This window comes from Balaenoptera ricei, chromosome X (genome assembly GCF_028023285.1).
Source record: "Balaenoptera ricei isolate mBalRic1 chromosome X, mBalRic1.hap2, whole genome shotgun sequence".
Lineage (NCBI taxonomy): Eukaryota > Metazoa > Chordata > Mammalia > Artiodactyla > Balaenopteridae > Balaenoptera > Balaenoptera ricei.
This window is the reverse complement of record NC_082660.1, coordinates 21,341,603-21,360,603: the sequence shown is the minus strand read 5'-3', so window position 1 is coordinate 21,360,603 and position 19,001 is coordinate 21,341,603. Positions and strand designations below refer to the sequence as shown.

At 39.2% G+C, this 19,001-nt stretch overlaps 1 protein-coding gene and 1 non-coding gene across 3 annotated transcripts in view; both read right to left on the bottom strand.

The window, feature by feature from the left end:
* POLA1 (DNA polymerase alpha 1, catalytic subunit) overlaps positions 1 to 19,001 on the bottom strand; it is a 292,537-nt gene that overhangs the window by 224,897 nt on the left and 48,639 nt on the right. For both annotated transcript variants that reach the window (XM_059910859.1, XM_059910860.1), the window contains 4 exons: positions 18,759 to 18,858; positions 17,023 to 17,147; positions 10,240 to 10,389; positions 9,706 to 9,828 (listed from right to left, as the gene is read on the bottom strand). In XM_059910859.1, coding sequence (XP_059766842.1) covers positions 9,706 to 9,828; positions 10,240 to 10,389; positions 17,023 to 17,147; positions 18,759 to 18,858 — 498 coding nt within the window. The remainder of the gene's footprint in view (positions 1 to 9,705; positions 9,829 to 10,239; positions 10,390 to 17,022; positions 17,148 to 18,758; positions 18,859 to 19,001) is intronic.
* On the bottom strand, positions 17,656 to 17,785 carry LOC132358055 (small Cajal body-specific RNA 24). Its single transcript, XR_009500411.1, has one exon. It is a non-coding gene; the product is annotated as a small Cajal body-specific RNA 24 (non-coding RNA).

Sequence of the window (19,001 nt, the reverse complement as noted above, 5' to 3'; positions counted from 1 at the left end):
TCAAAGTATGTACAAAATCTCTAAAGCAATGACTACAGGGCTCAGGAATCTCTGGCTTAAAATCAAACAGCTTCTTAGCACATACACACATACATAAAGCCATCCTTCTCCCCGCCTTCCAAAACTCCCACAACTTACCAAACTCGGCTCACTGTAATTTCACACCGTATTTATGATATGGCAAATTGACACAGGCTCATGCTGCCTACCGAAATGATGAAACGCAAACAGAAGGCACTAATTCTATTAGTCTGTCCTCAGTTAACCAGTCCTGAGCCATAATAAACCCAACCAGCTTGCTTTGTTTTTAAATTTGAGATGGATGTGTCTCTGAAGGGCCTAACTGTACTGCTGGGAAGAGCACACACAAGCCACCAGACGGCGCGGGCTGCCGAAAGCAGGTTCTTCCAATTAACACGGAGTGTCCCCGGCATGGCTGAAGCCAGGAGATGGCGCGGTGACATCTTGTACATCGTCAGATTCAAACGCTGGGGCGGCTGATCCATTTGGGGGATGGGGAAATCTGCAAGGTTGCTGAGTGCAACCACATCACCCATAAATCTACTACCTGGGCGGATGAGGAAAGGAAAATCTGGAGAAAAGATCAATATTTTTGGTTTGCAGTGATCCTTTCTCTACAATCCATCTGTATCCGCAATTTGTGAAGGGGGGGTGGACACGGGAGGAAAAAAATAAAGTTATAGGATATTTTCCCCTTTCCTTAAGAGTAGCATTATCCAGGAAATTACCTAGGCAGACTGACTGTGGATCCAGACAATTAAACCTTACGCCAGTTTCTGTGCCACTGGTGAATAGTGGTTAATAACTTCACACTTCTCTTTTTGTGTCTTAACAAGGAGGGAATGACGCTTTCGAAATCATTACTGCTCTGTCATCTTGGTTCACTGCCAAAGCAAGGAGCTGTAGAACACCTGGCAAATAACACGTGGCTCGTGAAAAAGAAACATACACCAAAACAGGTTTATAGAAAATGTTCACATATGTAGAAAGAGGAATGAGTTTGGGTTAACAGAAAATCACTCACTGTGGCGAGGGGTGGGGAAGAAAGGAAGAGGTTTCCAGGCCTCAGTTTCTGTGATTCGAATCAGAGTAATGAAACTCAATCTGAGCAGAGATCAGCGGCGCCGACACAAAGTTAGTCCGATAGTATTTATCTCCTCATCCTCAGTCACACTCCCAGTGGGTTCAGTAATTAAATGGGTAAAATGTCGAGGCAAAAATACCATCCCTGCCTTCTCAAATGAGAGTGGCCCAGTAAAAACGTATAAAGTAGCCTTTTTCTTGTTCTGAGTATCCAGGCCATTCTTATAAAAACTCAAATAAGGCTTAAATATCAAGATCCTATATCACAAAATGCATCTCCTCCACACCCACTCATCTATAACTGCAGAAACTACTAGACCAGCGTGATCCCAGAGTCACAGCAAACTAGCACGCACTCTGTGGGGCACAGGGCTAGGTGCTGGGCGGGGGTGGGGTGGACATCAAAATACAGACATAGTGATCGCCGACAAACCAAACGCAAGTAGAGACTGGAGAATATAGAAACAATTTGAGGCTGCAGGCTTTTCTTTTCTTTCCTTTTTTTGGTCAATTAAGAGAAAAATTTTAAGTATTCATACTAGTTTTTACAGACCCACTACGAAATCTAGGTGTAAAACTACCAACATGTGGGTTTTTAAAAGACCCTAATTTAGACGGAGAATAAGGAAATTCCACCTTCTTTAATGAAATAAACCCTGGCACTCTGAAGACAAGGGAGGCCAGCCCACACAGCCCCAGGACCACCTGTCACCGCCGCTGACACCCAGGGGGTACAACATGTGAGGACGGGTGCGAGGCGCTTCTTTCTGACAAAGACTTGCTCACAGACCCAGCCCGGTTCACAGGCAGGACTTGACCCTGTCTCCCTCTTCCCAGCTACCTCTAACATCGACTGCCTGTTTGCTCCTAAACCTATACATTGCAACGTTCAAAACCCAAAGAGCACACAAAGGCAGATGTCCAGGCATCTTGGAGGGGATAGGTCCCAAACATTAAGAGAGAGGGATAAGGTTCTTCTGAATTTCTTTTTGAAAGTCTAAAGTTTTAGCCATTTTGAAAGAAATATTATGTGTGTTCAAGTACATAAATTCAAACCAGGCCTAAATGTAACCCACTTGTTTATAGAGCACAATACTGCGTTCATACAGCATAGATTATTCTATATACTTGAAATTTTTTTGTCATTGCATTTCTCTCAAATTATTGAATGTCTAAGTTATCACAATTTGAACTGGCCTTCCATGGGGTATTTCCAAGGTGTTTCCTCTTCTTAGCTTTATATTTACCAACATTACTTTCACCAATTTCAGAAAGGATACAGACAAAGGGACAAGCAAATATAGATGTTAATTAGTAAAAGTTCACCCATATAAATAATCTGCAGTTAAGATGCCACTTACTTGACGGAAAACAGGTGTTTCTATAGAAGTTAAAGGTATATAAAAAGAACCTCGGCTCTAAATTTGCTATTAATTTGTACTATGAAGAATTTCAACTCATTCCATCTGAATTACCACCAATTCTGAATTAGTAGATATGAATTAATAAAGTTGAATAGTATGAAGAACTGCCAAGAATTTAGAACCCAAACATCCCTGAAATACAACAATAAAAAGGGAATTTAAAGTTTCTCTGGCTTAGAATATTATAATATAAACAACTTCAAAGTGGTAAGTAATCTGTAATCACTGAAAAAGGATATTGCTTTTTTTAACGTAAAATATATTCTGCCAAAATATATTAAACCTTCACTTTCAGCCTTAAGAGAAATTATCTTCTAATATTAAAAAAAAATCAAAATGTTAGTAGGTCAGCTGAAGTTAAAAGTAGTCTTAATGGTGGCTATTAAATCCTGGAGACAGAATTAGAACTCTTCCCTCCTACCACCCACACAGTTTCCATGAGTCTGGTCTGGCAAGAAAATTCTTCATACTGCCATGTTTTAGGTAACAAAAGCATACGTTTTTAAGACTAAAGTGTCCCCTCAACCTACGAGGGCAGAAATGAAGAAATGTAAGAATCACCAGTTCTTTAGCATTTTTGCATCATGGTGCCCTTTGAGAATCTCTTAAATGCTATGCACCTTTCCCCCCAAAAAAGCACACACATGCACAGACACATAAAATGTCACATACAACTTGAGGAGTCACAGACATTCGCTCTGCTTCTATGAGAAGTTCTCATATGACAATATAAACAGATAAAACTTGAAAATCTATGGTTTTTTAGATGTCCAAAAGATTGCTTTCCTTCCTTCTTACTACTTTGAGTGTACTTTCCTCTACTTTCACCCACTAGGACTGATGCTGTTAGAAATGAGAGTGACTTTTCTATTATACGTGACTCTCTTTTAGACCAGAGGTCCACCAATTTTTTCTGTAAAGGGCCAGAAAGTATATATTTTAGGCTTTGCAGGTCATTCAGGCTCTCTGGGCACTAATCAATTCTGCCATTGTAACAGAACATAACTGCAGCCATAAACAAGTGGGTGTGGCTGTGTCCCAATAAAATTTTATTTACACAAAACAAGCAGTGGACAGGAGTTAGCCGGGGAGTTCTAGGTTCTCGACCCCTGGAATAGAAGAATAGGTTCAACAACTCCACAGGAAGCAAAAAGACAAATACAGTTAGATCCCTAACTTATACGATCCCTAAAAATAATTCCCAGAAGGATTTAAGACCTGAATAAGAAAAGCCAAAGCTTGCAACTTTTAGAAGAAAATAAGAAAGAATGTCTATGTCACTGAAGGAGGGAAAGGTTTCTTAAGGAAAACAACAACACAGTGTACAAGGGGGAAAAAACCGAATATTTGACAATAAATTTAAAAACTTCTGCACAAGGAAAGACCACAAATAAAGTTAAAAGATAAGTCACAGACTAAAAGATATCTGCAACAAAAATGACCAAAAAAGAACTAGCCTTTGAATACCTAAGAAGAAATACTAAGAGACATACAACCCAGCGAAATAGGACCCATATGCGCACAGGCAAATCACACTGAAAAAAAGAAAACTGAAGAGTTAAAACACATGAAAGGATGCTCACCTTAACTAATACTTGGGGAAATGCAAATTAAAATCACAATGAGATACCACTTCACACTCATGAGACTGGCAAAAATTTTTAATTCTGATAATAACAAGTGCTGACAAAGGTGTGGAACACTAAGGATGATGCAACAAGCATGTTCACAAGTATCTAAGAAGTCTAAAAATCCCTCAGTAGAAAAATAAACAACAAATTCAAAAAGGTAAAATTGTATATCAAAATTATTCCCAACTGTTTTTAAATTAACCTCTGATTCTGCGACTGAGGGAGTCATGTATTGTAGTCCTATGGCCATAAATATGAATTTAGCTTTTTGAAAGAATTAACTCGCTATGATAAATTAAATGACTGCTCCTACCAATAACATGTCACATACTGCTTGCAGATGTGCAAACTCCACTCCTAGTAATACACTAGAGAAACTCTCGCACATGTGGCACTGTCTACTACAGCACCATTCGCAATAGCAAAAAAGTAAAAGAAGTGAAAATGAGGAAAGCTAAAAACATGGACAATGGGAGAATAAAAAATATCCTGTGCTATATTTATTCACTGAAATATTACACAATAGGTAACATGAATAAATCAAGTCTAAAAATGTATCAACATGGACATACTTAAAAACTGGTATATAGAGTAGGGATTTTCCCCTACTTTTTTTTTTTGGCAAACTGCAAAAAATATGTATAGCATGACACATAAATGGTAAAAACTTTTAAGGCACCACATGTATAGGTACACGTATTTGTTGTAAAAGCAAAAAACCCTGGGCAAAAAGGACAAAACCAACCCGGAGGGAGCAGTTACCTTGGAAGAAGAAAAGAAAAAAATGAGAGAGGGTGGGGAGGAAAGGGTCTTTAGTTGTCTCTACAATACTTTATTGCATTTCATTTTTTAAAACTAGGCTTTTTTAAGAAAAAAGACTGGAAAAGTGAAATTTTTGCTTATTTCCAGATAAAGTTGGAAGTCTCCTTTAGCACTCAATTATAAAGATTCTGTATATTCACTCATTCTCTTTTGCCGCTGACATCAACAAATGCTACAGTCCTCCATCCCAGGGCCATTCTGAAGGGCTCCTGACAGGTGCTAGCACATGGCCAAGAGACTTCCAGGAAGGCTTGCCCTGGGCTTGACTGCAATGTTTTCATGCAATGATTTGGACACATTTTCTAAATGCACAAATTTCAGCTCCAAACACAATTGAAAGCCAGGCAGTCTACAACTGGTTGGCAAGCAGGCTGGCAAAGACTCACTTTAGCCTACTGGGTGAGAAAATGAAAACGCATGGGCTCTACACCCAAACATTAGAGCATGCATTCACTTTAAAATGCAATCAGAAATCCAGACCAAAAATCATTTTCTCAAGGGCACAGAAATAACAGAGTGCAGAAATAAGACAATACCAATGTCAGTAAGTAGTAATTATTCCATAAAGACAAATATTACCATTACACTAAGGATTATGCAATGAGTATGCTTGTAAGTGTAGAGTAAGTTTTAAATCCCTCAAAAAACCCCCAACAAATTCAAAGAGGCAAAATTACACATCAAAATCATTTCAATTCTCTTTAGATTAGCCTGATACTGTGACCAAGGGAGTCATGGATTGTAGCCCCATGGCCAGAAGTGTGAATTTAGCTCTTTGACAGAAGAATTAGCTTGCTATGATACATAAAATGATTGTTCTTATCAATAAAACTTTTTATTCAAAGACAGTCACTATTTAAACACTAAATACACTAGACTATTACAATCCTTTGGTCCTTTCTTTAATAATTTCAAAATTAATAAAAGTCAAAAATTTGGACAGATCTGTGTCAATAAATGGCTTTCACTATTGTTCACAGAATAAAACCCTTAATTGATTAATGATCTCAGGGTGTCTATCGCCATCTAGTGAACAATCAGTTCAATTACCACACCAGTCACCTGACTACCTAGTTTGTTTTCCCTGTGATTTAAAATATATGTCCACTTACTGCTACCAACTTGCCCAGTATCTTTTTTATGTCTCCCTACACATACATTGAGAATAAACACAAATACAGATGGTATTTATATAGATTCACTTTCGAGTATCTGTCAACTAGGTTTCCATATTACTTCTCTGGAAACATCGAGTTCATTATTTTTAAATAACTTGCACACCATGAGGTCCCTCATACAATTCCTTAACCATTAACTAATTCCTCTACCACCGAGCAATTAAAAATCATAGAAGAGTTTACGTGTGAAAGATCACACCTGGGAAAAGACAATATTGATGTCCATTTGACACAACTATTAGCATTTTTATTATAAACCTGTTTTTAAAAGTACAATTAGTAATTACTCTGAGTACTCTAGCAGCCATAATACATTTGATTACAGAAATTATTAGGTCACCAGAGCCAAACCTGCATGATTCCAACAAACTGAGCACACACAGACTTAAAAATAAAAAGGGGGGGGGGGCTTAAGGCCTCCCCAGACTGTGTATTAATCTATATTCAAATGCAAAATTTTATAATCTTTTTCAGACGACATGCTACCAGGTTTCCTTCTCATTAATTTCCAATTGAACCTTAATCTAATTTATCCTACAAGGACTTTAAAAGCAATCAACTTCTAGGATTTTCAGGTTACTATATTACTTGGTCTACTCTATCTTAGTACAAAAAACATAAGTTTGATAAGTTACAAAGATATTCCAAAATCTCAGCAAACTGACTCTCATTTTACACTTCGCTCCTCCTACCTCTTTAATAATCAAGAGATGCTTGAATTCACAAAGACCTAATAGTGCGTACGGAAAAAAACAGTAAACCCAAAGACAGATTATCACATAAAATACTTCCATCCGCCACTGCTAATAATTATCATCAATACGTTACAATCATTTTTATTATAGGAAATAATTTCTGTACGTGGCTTTGAATCCTCTTCTAGAATAAGATTTCCAGGAAGCAACTGTGTAATTATTATTTCTCATTAACTTCACATTACTTTAAAGGCCCGTTTCCCACCGTTGTTGTATTTTTTATTTGCGGGAAGGAGCAAAGGGGAAAGAGACAAAGGGAAGCAGAAGCCAAGAACTTAAACCACATATGATTATTTCTAGATCTGTCTGAAGTTCTTTGCTTTTTAGTGGGAAGAGTAGGGTTTTTTTTTAAATAGTTTATAAAGATTTGTTGTTATATTTTAAATAAGAGAAAAATAAAGATTGAGTTTAAATTCCCCATTAAAAATCGAGCTAAACAAAAATATTGCCCTTAAAGTACAATGGATTAGGGGAGTGGGGGAGATTATTGGACAAATTTGGGGCTTATCATTATCAACAGTGCCCTTTTAAGCTTGTGGATTTCTGAGCCAATGCAGAAAATGTAACAACAGGGATTTCCCAACAGCAAGAGGCACTCTCCAAGGGAGTAAATTGTCAACTACTGCCTCTCATGAGAAACTTAAGAGTAACCTTGATCCAATCTCAATAGTCAACCCATGTATTATCACCCAGTTGGGGCATAGTGAGTGCACTTCCTAATACAAAAATAAGATGGTATTCTATCAGAAGCCACTGGATACATACAGAGAAATAAAATTTAAATAATTTTAAAGTAAACTTAGCCAAAGAAACTGAAAACATCCTTTCCTCACTTCAATGAGCCCCTAAAACACCTGTATCTTCTCAAGTAAAAAAGGCCTATGTCTTGAGATGAGTATCGAAAAAAATGTTCTTCTAGGAATAAGAAGCAGAATATAAAGCAACAGGAGAGCCATCCTGAGATGGAGCAGACAACCCCCATGTAGCAAAAGCCTTACAGTCAGGAAGAGCTGGATTCCCATCCAAAAAAGTCACTTGTTACACTTCACCTCTGAGTTTATTAGCTTCCTCATCTGCAAAATTGGAACACTCTTGCCTCTATCAATTGATTCTTATGGGGTCTTAAGGAAATAACGCATCTGAAAGCTTCTCGCATAATGCTGGTGTCCAATACATGCCTTGCCCTTCCTCACTGTGCCCTCAGCGGCGTGAAAGCGGGCTCCCAACAGAAGAGCACCTCTCAATATCCTGTTCGTTTCATGCCAGCTAGATCTGCACTGTCCAATACAGCAGCCACTAGCCACATGTGGATATTTGAGGTTAAATTTATTTTAATTATCATTAAATAAAACTCAAAATCCACTTCGTCAGCCAGCTATCAAGTGCTCACTAGCCACTTGGGGCTTGCGGCTCTTGCACTGGGTATTGCAGATGGAGAACGTTTTCATCATCTCAGAGTGCTATTAGACAGTCCTGATCTAGACTCTAAGCAGGGGTTAGCATTTTTTTTTTTCTGAAAAGGGCCACATAGTAAATATTCTAGGCTTTGCAGGTCATGCAAGTCTCCACCTTGACTACTCAACTTTGCCGCTGTACTTGCAAAAGCAGCTATAGATGATACTTCAACGAATGAGTATGACTGTGTGCCAATAAAAATTTATAAAAATAGGTGGCGGGCTGGATTGGGCCCATGGGCTGTAGCGTGCCGACCTCTACTCTAAGAGTACTCTGAGTCCAGGCCCCCAGCATGAGCATTCTGCCCATAACCACTACCTCCTTAAGACCGAGTAGTCTTAAATCCACTGACAGAAATCAGTATTTTACTGCAGTTAAATGGAATATAATATTTAACATAACTGATCTTTTACAAACTAAGGAAAACCCATGCACGTGGTGCTAAAGCAAATGAAGCTTTTAGTGTTTACAAAGGGACAGTACCTCAAATCTGTTTGGTATCTGGCCCATGTTTCTAAAACCAATTACTCTCAATCTATAACTCCAGTCCCGATATATTCCTCACACTGGGGACTTGAACTGATACATCCAGCTGCCTACTTAACATGCCTACAGATCTATTACAAGCCTCAAAGGTAACACATCCAAGATAAAACTCTTAATCTTTCTCCCTCAGATTTCTCCTTCTTAATAAATGGTTCTACTAGCTAACCAGCTAGAAGACAAAAATGGAGGCATCCTCCTTTCTTTCTTCTTTTCCCTCACACTCCAACCTAATATATCCGCAAAAAAAAACTAGCTCCCTTATGTCGCTTAGTTCTCATTCATGTTAGCTCCTAAAGAAGCCTTCCCTGACCAAGCTAAACTAGCCAGTCATCTTAACACTGTCTAGCCCTCCACCCTGTTTACTTATCTGCACAGCATTATTTCTATCATAGTCTCTTATTTTTTGTATTTGTTTATTCACTTATTTAGACTCTGTTTTCCCGAATGACGCTCTCCCCACCCCAAGCCCCTCTACACCCCCTGCCCTAGGTAGAATGTGAGCCTCATGATGCAGGGACTTTTTAGGTCTTGCTCAACACGCTATCCCCAGTACCTAGAACAATCCATGGCACATAGCAGATGCTCAATAAATAAATACACACACACACACACACAAAATGGACGAAAGAATGAATCCTTACTTAAAAAGCATATCTGTCTCAAATTTGTCCTAAGAAAGGGATACTTGAAGCTGTATAACTAGGTAACAAACTTTTTGGCTCTCCTACCCCATAACATGTATAGTTTAAAATACTCTCATTTTTAGATATGGGACTGTTACGCCATTTACCTCCCTTCCTTTGTATGTCACCAAAGCAGCCAGTGGTTTGGCATAAAATCTGCTGTAGGAAAATCCCAGGCAGCCGTACATACTGTTTGCTGTGAGCTTCAAAGCCTTCTGTCGAATGTCATACTGCAGGCCACACAAGGACAAAAGACAAACAAAAGTATTTGCAGATGCTTCAGCATTACATTAGATGCTTTCTAGCTCACCAATGAGAAGGGGAAACCCGCAATAACCCTGGAAAAAAGAACTCTTAACATAATCAACCCATCCTCCCAGATCCATGATTCCCTGACCTCCTAGAATCAAGTAAACACAGACTCCAAAGCTCCCAGAAGTCAGAAGGATCTTGCTCAGATACAGTTCTGCAGATAGACATGCCTTGTATTTTGAGGCATAGTATTTTTGAATGGTTTCCTACCCATCAACTTAAAATAAGCACATGCATTTGCCCACAGCATCAAGTTTAAATCACTCCTAGATAATCAAATTTTCAAAGGTGAGACTGTCACTCAGAGGTTGCTGAGTGGAAAGAGATACCTGAAGAGCAAGGTCTGGATTTAAATCCTGCTGTTTCATTAGTTGTTTGACTTGTCTTCTCCGCTCTACCAGCTTCCGGATCTCTCTGGGCAAAATGCCCATTTCCAAGCTTGGATCTGGCAGCTCAGGGATCTGTTCTTGTTCTCCATCCTGATGAACACACGATGAAAATTTCAGACAAATCAAAATTTCATGAAATGAATTCCCAAAATCATACGTTGTGGGAGCTTACCCCGTGATCACATCTTGAAAAGCTACTTTCTTGTCTAAGTAAACGTCAACAAAGTGTGGGTGGTAGAAGAAAGAGCTGAGAGGGCTGCAGAACAACTCAACACTGCCCTCTTCTCCTCCAATTCTCTTAGCCCATCATTCCCAGTACCTCCCCCATCTAGTTATTGAAAAATGTAGGTATCATTTAAAGAGATGAATTTTTACACATGCTCCTTTCCCCCCCTTCAACAAGACTGGGGAGCAATATGTTTGGGGATACTGTTTTTAAAATAAAAACACTGGGCTTCCCTGGTGGCACAGTGATTAAGAATCCGCCTGCCAATGCAGGGGACACGGGTTCGAGCCCTGGTCCGGGAAGATCCCACATGCGCATGGGCAAAGCAAGTAAGCCCGTGTGCCACAACTACTGAAGCCTGCGAGCCTAGAGCCTGTGCTCCACAGCAAGAGAAGCCCCCACTTGCTGCAACCAGAGAAAAGCCCGCGCGCAGCAACGAAGCCCCAACGCAGCCAAAAATAAAATAAGTAAATTTATGAATAAATAAATAAAAATAAAAACACTAAGAGAGATCTCTAAAATTTAAAAAAAGAGAAAAAAGCAGCTAAACTACTGTTAAGTCCTGTGTACTAGCAAACAAAACGCTATAAAAATTTTTTAAACTATGGGGAATCGTAGCAATTATTGTAAATGTTTTAGACTGAAAGATAAAAATATAAATACTAAATCAGCAGGTTTCTTTTAGGAATTTGGAGCCCATATTTTAATAGGCCATGACATTTCTAAAAATTAATGCGTGTATATTCCTTAGTATTTATGTGGTACCTTTTGTCTACAAATTGCTTTGCAATCAGTAAAATAGCAACATTTTAAGAAAGCAACCAGCAGTCTTCTTATATTAAAATTTACAGCAGGAAAATGCAGGGAAAGCATTAGACCATTTTTCTCAAGGCTCCATTAATTCTATTAACAGGCTGCCAAGAAAAGCCAGGCACATTTGCCCTTGAAGGTTCAAAATTAAAAATAAACCTCTTGGCTTAAAGTATGTCAAGTCAATGCCATTTGATAACCCAGTCTTTACAAAGCGTCTGATTTTATAAAGATCAATAACTTCAAATGAACGATCTCACAGTAGTAACAGGGACCTATTATTGGTTTCCAATAGAGCAGATGATGACAGCAAACCTATTAAAGAGATCTTGGTACACATTCCAATTTATTTACAGCAACTATGGAGGTGCAATAAAAAGTAAATGGAGGGGCTTCCCTGGTGGCGCAGTGGTTGAGAATCTGCCTGCCAATGCAGGGGACACGGGTTCGTGCCCCGGTCCGGGAGGATCCCACATGCCACGGAGCAACTAGGCCCGTGAGCCACAACTACTGAGCCTGCGCGTCTGGAGCCTGTGCTCCGCGTCTGGAGCCTGTGCTCCGCAACGGAAGAGGCCGCGACAGTGAGAGGCCCGCGCACCGCGATGAAGAGTGGCCCCCGCTCGCCGTAACTGGAGAAAGCCCTCGCACAGAAACGAAGACCCAACACAGCCAAAAATAAATAAATAAATAAATAAATAAATAAATTTATTAAAAAAAAAAAAAAAAAAGTAAATGGAAAGGATCTGGAGTCAGGAAATTTACAATCCAGGCCTGGCTCCACCAGCACTAGCTGTTCTCAAGACCAAATGAGGCACTGCACAGGAAAATGATACGGAACCCATAAACTGCTACATGTATAGTATTTTTTAGATGATCTCTAAGGTCCCCTTCTGACTCTGAAATGTTTTCACATCCAAAATCCAAACTGGAAAGCTCAAATAAACAAACTGGTGGCGGGGGACAGGGTTTGGGGGGGGGGGGGTTGGCGCTGGATAATGACAATCATCCTAATACTGACACAGTAGCAGAACAAAGCCCACAGAATATTATTAACCAAATGTAGTCACTACCTTGTGGGGATGTCTACTCAATACCTACTCTGTACAATTATCCTCTAGTCCCACAGAGGAGCCCATCCTCAGCAGCCGTATTTGTATGGGGTGAACACACTCCTGTGGTCATGGCTGACGGGTGACTGTGTTCACCAACTCAGGCAAGCCTCTAAGATTCCCCCTTCCGGGAATATGGAATTGGGACTGAAAAACAGCCCCCAAGCGTGTGGCTGGAACCGAAAGACATGTAAATTCAGGAGCTAGAGGGCAAACAGACATCTTCTGCCCCGTGTACAAAGAAGCAGAGAAAAACATACAGAGACAATAGGTTAATTTACATCTTTTACTGCTGGAGAACCAAATCTAACCAAATTCCCTACTGACAATCAATTGTATAAGCTTTATATACGAAGAACCACACATTAAGTTATTAAGCCCTACATAAAACTGTTGAATGAATGATCACTAGTTAAAATCCATGTGAGATAATTCAAAAAGATCCTTGTGAAGAGGATGTTTAATGAGTAGAATCATTAAGAAATGCTTTCATAGTCAAAATTTAAAAGCCTGAAAATAGCAAGTGTTTGGAGTAGAAGGGGAACAATTCACATACATGGCTGGTAAGAGTGCAAAACGGTATAACCACTTAGGAAAACAATTTGACAGTTTCTTATCAAATTAAATATACACTGCCCATGCAACCCAGCAAATTCACTCCCTACGTATTTACCCCCACTAAAATGAAAGCACACATCCACAAAAAGATCTGTACAAGAATGTTCACAGAAGTTTTATTAATAACAGCCCCAAACTGAAAACAATCCATATGCTCATCTCAGGGGAACAGATAAGGGTGAAATACTTCTTAACAGTAAAAATGAAAGAACTACTAATAATGCAATAACATGGATGAATCTCAAAAACATTACATTGAACAAAAAAAGCCAGATACGAAACAGTACAGGGCTTCCCTGCTGGCGCAGTGGTTAAGAATCCGCCTGCCAGTGCGGACACGGGTTCTAGCCCTGGTCCGGGAAGATCCCACATGCCGCGGAGCAACTAAGCCCGTGCGCCACAACTACTGAGCCTGCGCTCTAAAGCCCGTGAGCCACAACTATTGAGCCCGTGTGCCACAACTACTGCAGCCCAGGCACCTAGAGCCCATGCTCCGCAACAAGAGAAGCCACCGCAATGAGAAGCCCACACACCACAAAGAGTAGCCCCAGCTTTCCACAACTAGAGAAAAACTTGCTCGCAGCAACAAAGACCCAACGCAGTCAAAAATAAATAAAATAAAATTAATTAATTAAAAAAAAAGAGTACATACTGTATTACACCATTAATATGAAGTTCTCAAACAGGCAAAATTAAGCTATGGTAATAGAAGTCAGATCAATGACTGACTGATGGAAGAGGGGATTGACTATAAAAAGGCAAGTGTGACATATCACAACTCACAGGATGAAGCTAAAGCACTGCTTATAGGGAAATTTGCAGTTGTAAATATCTAAATTAAAAGAGAAGACCTCAAATCAATAACCTAAGCTTCCACCATAAGAAACTAGAAAAAGAAGGGCAAACCAAACCAAAGAAACCAGAAAGAAGTAATAAAAATTAGCACAGAAATAAATGAAATAGAGAACAGAAAAGCAATAGAGAAAAATCAAGGAAATCAAAGTTGCTTCTTTGAAAAGATCAACAGTGGACTTCTCTGGCAATCCAGGTGTTAAGAAACCACACTTCCAGTGCAGGGGCATGGGTTCAATTCCTGGTCAGGGAAATAAGATCCCACATGCCGCGACAAAAAAGAACAATAAAATTTGGTTAGAGGGCTTCCCTGGTGGCGCAGTGGTTGGGAGTCTGCCTGCCAATGCAGGGGACACGGGTTCGAGCCCTGGTCTGGGAAGATCCCACATGCCGCGGAGCAACTAGGCCCGTGAGCCACAACTACTGAGCCTGTGCGTCTGGAGCCTGTGCTCCGCAACAAGAGAGGCCGCGATAGTGAGAGGCCCGCGCACCGCGATGAAGAGTGGACCCCGCTTGCCGCAACTGGAGAGAGCCCTCGCACAGAAACGAAGACCCAACACAGCCATAAATAAATAAATAAATAAATAATTTTAAAAAAAAAAATTTGGTTAGAACCCAGGGAATTGACCTTAAAAAAAAAAAAAAACCACACAATTTATGGGAATTCCCTGGCAGTCCAGTGGTTAAGACCCCACGCTTCCACTGCAGGGGACGCAGGTTTGATCCCTGGTCGGGGAACTAAGATCCCACATGCCAGCGCAGCCAAAAAATAAAAAAAGATTTTTTTTAATTAAAAAAAATCTACAAAATTGATAAACGTTTAGCTATATTGACAAAGAAAAAAGATGACTCAAATTACTAAAATCAGGAATAAAAGGGGGGGACCATCACTACTGACCTTAAAGAAATAACAGTGATTAAAAGGGAATACTATTTACAATTTTATGCCAACAAATTAGATAACCTACACAAAATGGACAAACTCCTAGAAAGAAACTACCAAAAGTGACCAAAGGAGAAATAGAAAATCTGAATAAACCTGTAACAAGAGACTGAATTAGAAATCAAAAAAAGTAAAGTCTAACACCAGATAATTTCACCAGCAAAAGTTAAAGAAAAATTAAAGTGAATCCCTCACGAACTCTCCCAAAAAAACAGAAAAGGAGGGAATAGTTCCCAACTCATTCTACGAGGCCAATATTACCCTAAGACCAAAACCAGACAAAAACATAACAAGAAAAGACAACTACAGGACTTCCCTGGTGGTGCAGTGGTTAAGAATCCGCCCGCCAATGCAGGAGACACAGGTTCGAGCCCTGGTCCGGGAACATCCCACATGCCACGGAGCAACTAAGCCCGTGTGCCACAACTATTGAGCCTCCCCGCTCTAGAGCCCGCAAGCCACAACTACTGAAGCTCGCGCGCCTAGAGCCCGTGCTCTGCCACAAGAGAAGCCACTGCAATGAGAAGCCCGTGCACCACAACAAAGAGTAGCCCCCGCTCGCTGCAACTAGAGAAAGCCCGCACACAGCAATGAAGACCCAACACAGCCAAAATAAAAAATAAATTAAAAGACAGCTACACACCAATAGCCCTTATGAATACAGCAAGAAACTCTTCAACAAAATACTAGCACATCAAATCCAGCGATATATAAAAAGCATTATACACCAAAGCCAAGTGGGATTTATCTCAGAGACACAGGTTGGCTCTACAATCAATATAACACATCATATTAAAAGAATAAAGAACAAAAACCGTATAGTCAACAGACGCAGAAACAGTAGCTGACAAAATCCAAAACTCTTTCATGATAAAAAAAAAAAAAAAAAAACACTCAACGAACTACTGATACTGATGATATACTGATATGGCCTCATACTGATAAAGGCCAGCTATGGAAAACCCACAGTTAACATCATATTTACTGGTGAAAGACTAGATGCTTTCCCGTAATGCCAGGAACAAGACAAGGGTGTCTGCTCTTGCCACTTCTATTCAACTGTACTGGAGGGTCTAGCCAGGGCAGTTAAGCAAGAAAAGGAAATATAAGGCATCCAGATTGAAAAGAAAGAAATAAAACTATCTCTATTCACAGACAACATGATCCTATATATAGAAAATCCTAAGAAATCGCAAACTATTACAACTAGTAAATGAATTCAGCAAAGTTGCAGGATACGAGATCAATATACAAAAAATCAGTCATATTTCTATACACTTGCAATGAACAATCCAAAAATGAAATTAAGAAAACAATTCCATTTACAATAGCACCAAAAATAATGAAATATTTAGGAATTAATTTAATAAAAGAAATGCAAGACTTGTACATTGAAAACTAGAAAACATCTTTGAAAGACATTAAAGACCTAAATAAATGGAAAGACTCGATTTTCACGGACTGGAAGACTTCACATTGTTAAGATGGCAACATTCCCCAAACTGACCCACAGATCTGATACAATCCCATCAAAATCCCAGCAGGCCATTTTTGCATAAATTGACAACCTGATTTTAAAATAAACAAAATGTAAGATATATCCCTACAATGGAATATTCAGCAATAAAAAGGAATGAAGTACTAATACACACTACAACACGAATGAATCTTGAAAACAATATGCTAAATGAAATAAGCCAGAAACAAAAGGTCCCATATGACTCCATTTATATGAAATGTACAAAAATACACAAATCTAGAGGCAGAAAGATTAGTGGTTGCCTAGATCTGGAAGGAATGAAGGGATTGAGGGAGGTTACAGCTAAAAGGGATAGGGTATCTTTGGGGAATAGTGAAAATGTCCTAAAATTGATTGTAGTGAAGTTTGCAAACTCTGCAAATAAACTACCAGCCATTAAATCGCACACTTTAGATGGGTGAATTGCAGAGTACGTGAGTTACATCTCAATAAGGCTGTTAGATAAAAGACACAGAACCAGTCTGAGTCTCCTTCTACCCAACCCTCCCCCCTTTTTTGACCACTAAAAAAGGATATAGTGTTATCTTTTAAGAGGAAAAACTAGAACGCTGAGCCCTTTGGTTATCTTCCTTCTTTAAGCACTACTTTTAATCTCAATTTCCAGAGTTCCCAGTTGAATACAAACCTCTGTAACTTTCTGTGCCTCTGAAGCAACTCTTTGCACTGTTGTAAAACAAATGTTGAATTCCTGAATGATGGAAGGATACAAACTGTTGAAGTCCAGAAGCAAAATGAACTTATCATAAAAACCTGCAAGAAAAAAGCCCCATGTTACAAAAAGTCTTTTAAAAAAGTAGATTTGGCAAAACGCCATATTAGAAGTAATATATTATGAAACGATGATATACTATCCAGAGCTGTGAGGTAGACAAAAGGAAAAAAGGAGTCAACTACCACTCTGTAAAAATGACTTGGATTAGAGTGAAAAGTCAGGTCACAAAAGAAAAGGAAAGAAGAGATCCTGTCTCGCCTTGAAACCCCAGCAGTCGCCAAAGTATGCCATTATTATAGGCAAACACCTTCCCATATCAATTACTTTAGACAAGTGCCATATCCATTTCCAAAAAACGCTGTTAAATTCTCCTTCAAGAAAGCATTCCTTCCCACCTACCCTCCACACCCCCACTCCCCAAATGTTTCATGAGCTATACCAGTGAGTGGTTGTACATTTTTTTTACAATCACACCTTCAGGGAATAAAACAGGCAGCCCATTTACCTGTACACAAACTGCTAAGATCAGACAAGAGATGTACAAATAAATGTCAGCAGTGGAACGATCCACCCTTTTCACTTGGAAAGGGTGAACAGAAAGCTACTATATTTCTCTAGGACATTTACAAAGAGTTATCTTCACCTTGAGAAGAAACTGAATAAAAATAAATGTCCACAATTAAGACAATAATAACAACAGCAAGCATATATTGATAGCTTACTCTGTGTCTGGTACTATTATTCCTTAAATCTCTGTGTGGTATTTTTCTTGCTGTCATTTTAAAGAAAAGGAAACTGAGGCTTACAGACGCTAAAACAGGCAGCCCAAGAGCACACAGCCAGAATTCAAGGCCAGATCTATCTAACACCAAAGGACGAGTGATCTGTCTCATTACAACTCACAATAAAATCACTTTTGTCAAAAATGTCTCCTACTCAGAGTTCAAGTTACTTGATAAAACTGACATTCATTTCTGCACAACAATGTGAATACAGTTAACAACACTACTGAACTACACTTAAAAATGGTTAAGATGATTTAAAAAAAATTTTTTAATCTTTTCTATCTCTGTTTACCACGAAACATCTTCTTTGCCATTCATGATTACAGGAAACAATTACTCTCTTGTTAAAGTTCAATTTGGTAGTTACTGCCTGTACTTTAACTTTGCTGTCCAATTGCACTGGCCCTCGCACGCTGGGCAGAGGCGGAGCCCAAGAGTAGATGGGAGGAGACAGAGGCGCTCCTACCACAGGACAAATAGGTTGGCAAACTGCACAGAGCAAATCCTCCAATCTACCCCCTTTTTGTACCACTCATGAGCTAAGAATAGTGTTTTATATCTTTAAATGGTCAAAAAAAATTTTTAAAGACTATTTCAATGATACGTGAAAATTATACAAAATTTAAATTTCTATGTCCATAAATAAAGCTTTCTTGGAATACAGCAAAAAAAACACAAAAGATTCACATTAATTCCATGTTAGACTGGCAAACAAGATTTTCGCATGAACATAAGAAAATAAGGTCATTATGAAACCTATTCGCTAACCTACAAAACACAACTCAGGCCTTCTAGTTTCTCAAGCCTGGCTCTGCATTAAGTTCCTTAGCATAAGAGGCAAACTGAGCCGCTGCGTTGCCTTACCAACTTTGGGGTCCAATACCAAGCCTCCAGAATAAGCTGCCTTCTTACGTCCTTTTTTGTATTTACTGGTATCTCCATCAATGTCTTCATCTTCATCTCCCTAATATCAAATGGAAAGATAACTTCACCAGCCAGCAACTAATGGACCAATTTAGAAGGTTTATGATCCCCGCCCCGACCTTTCCAACTGCAGTACACAGTTCTATCTAACATTCTTTACTTTTAGTTAGTGGTCCTACCTCT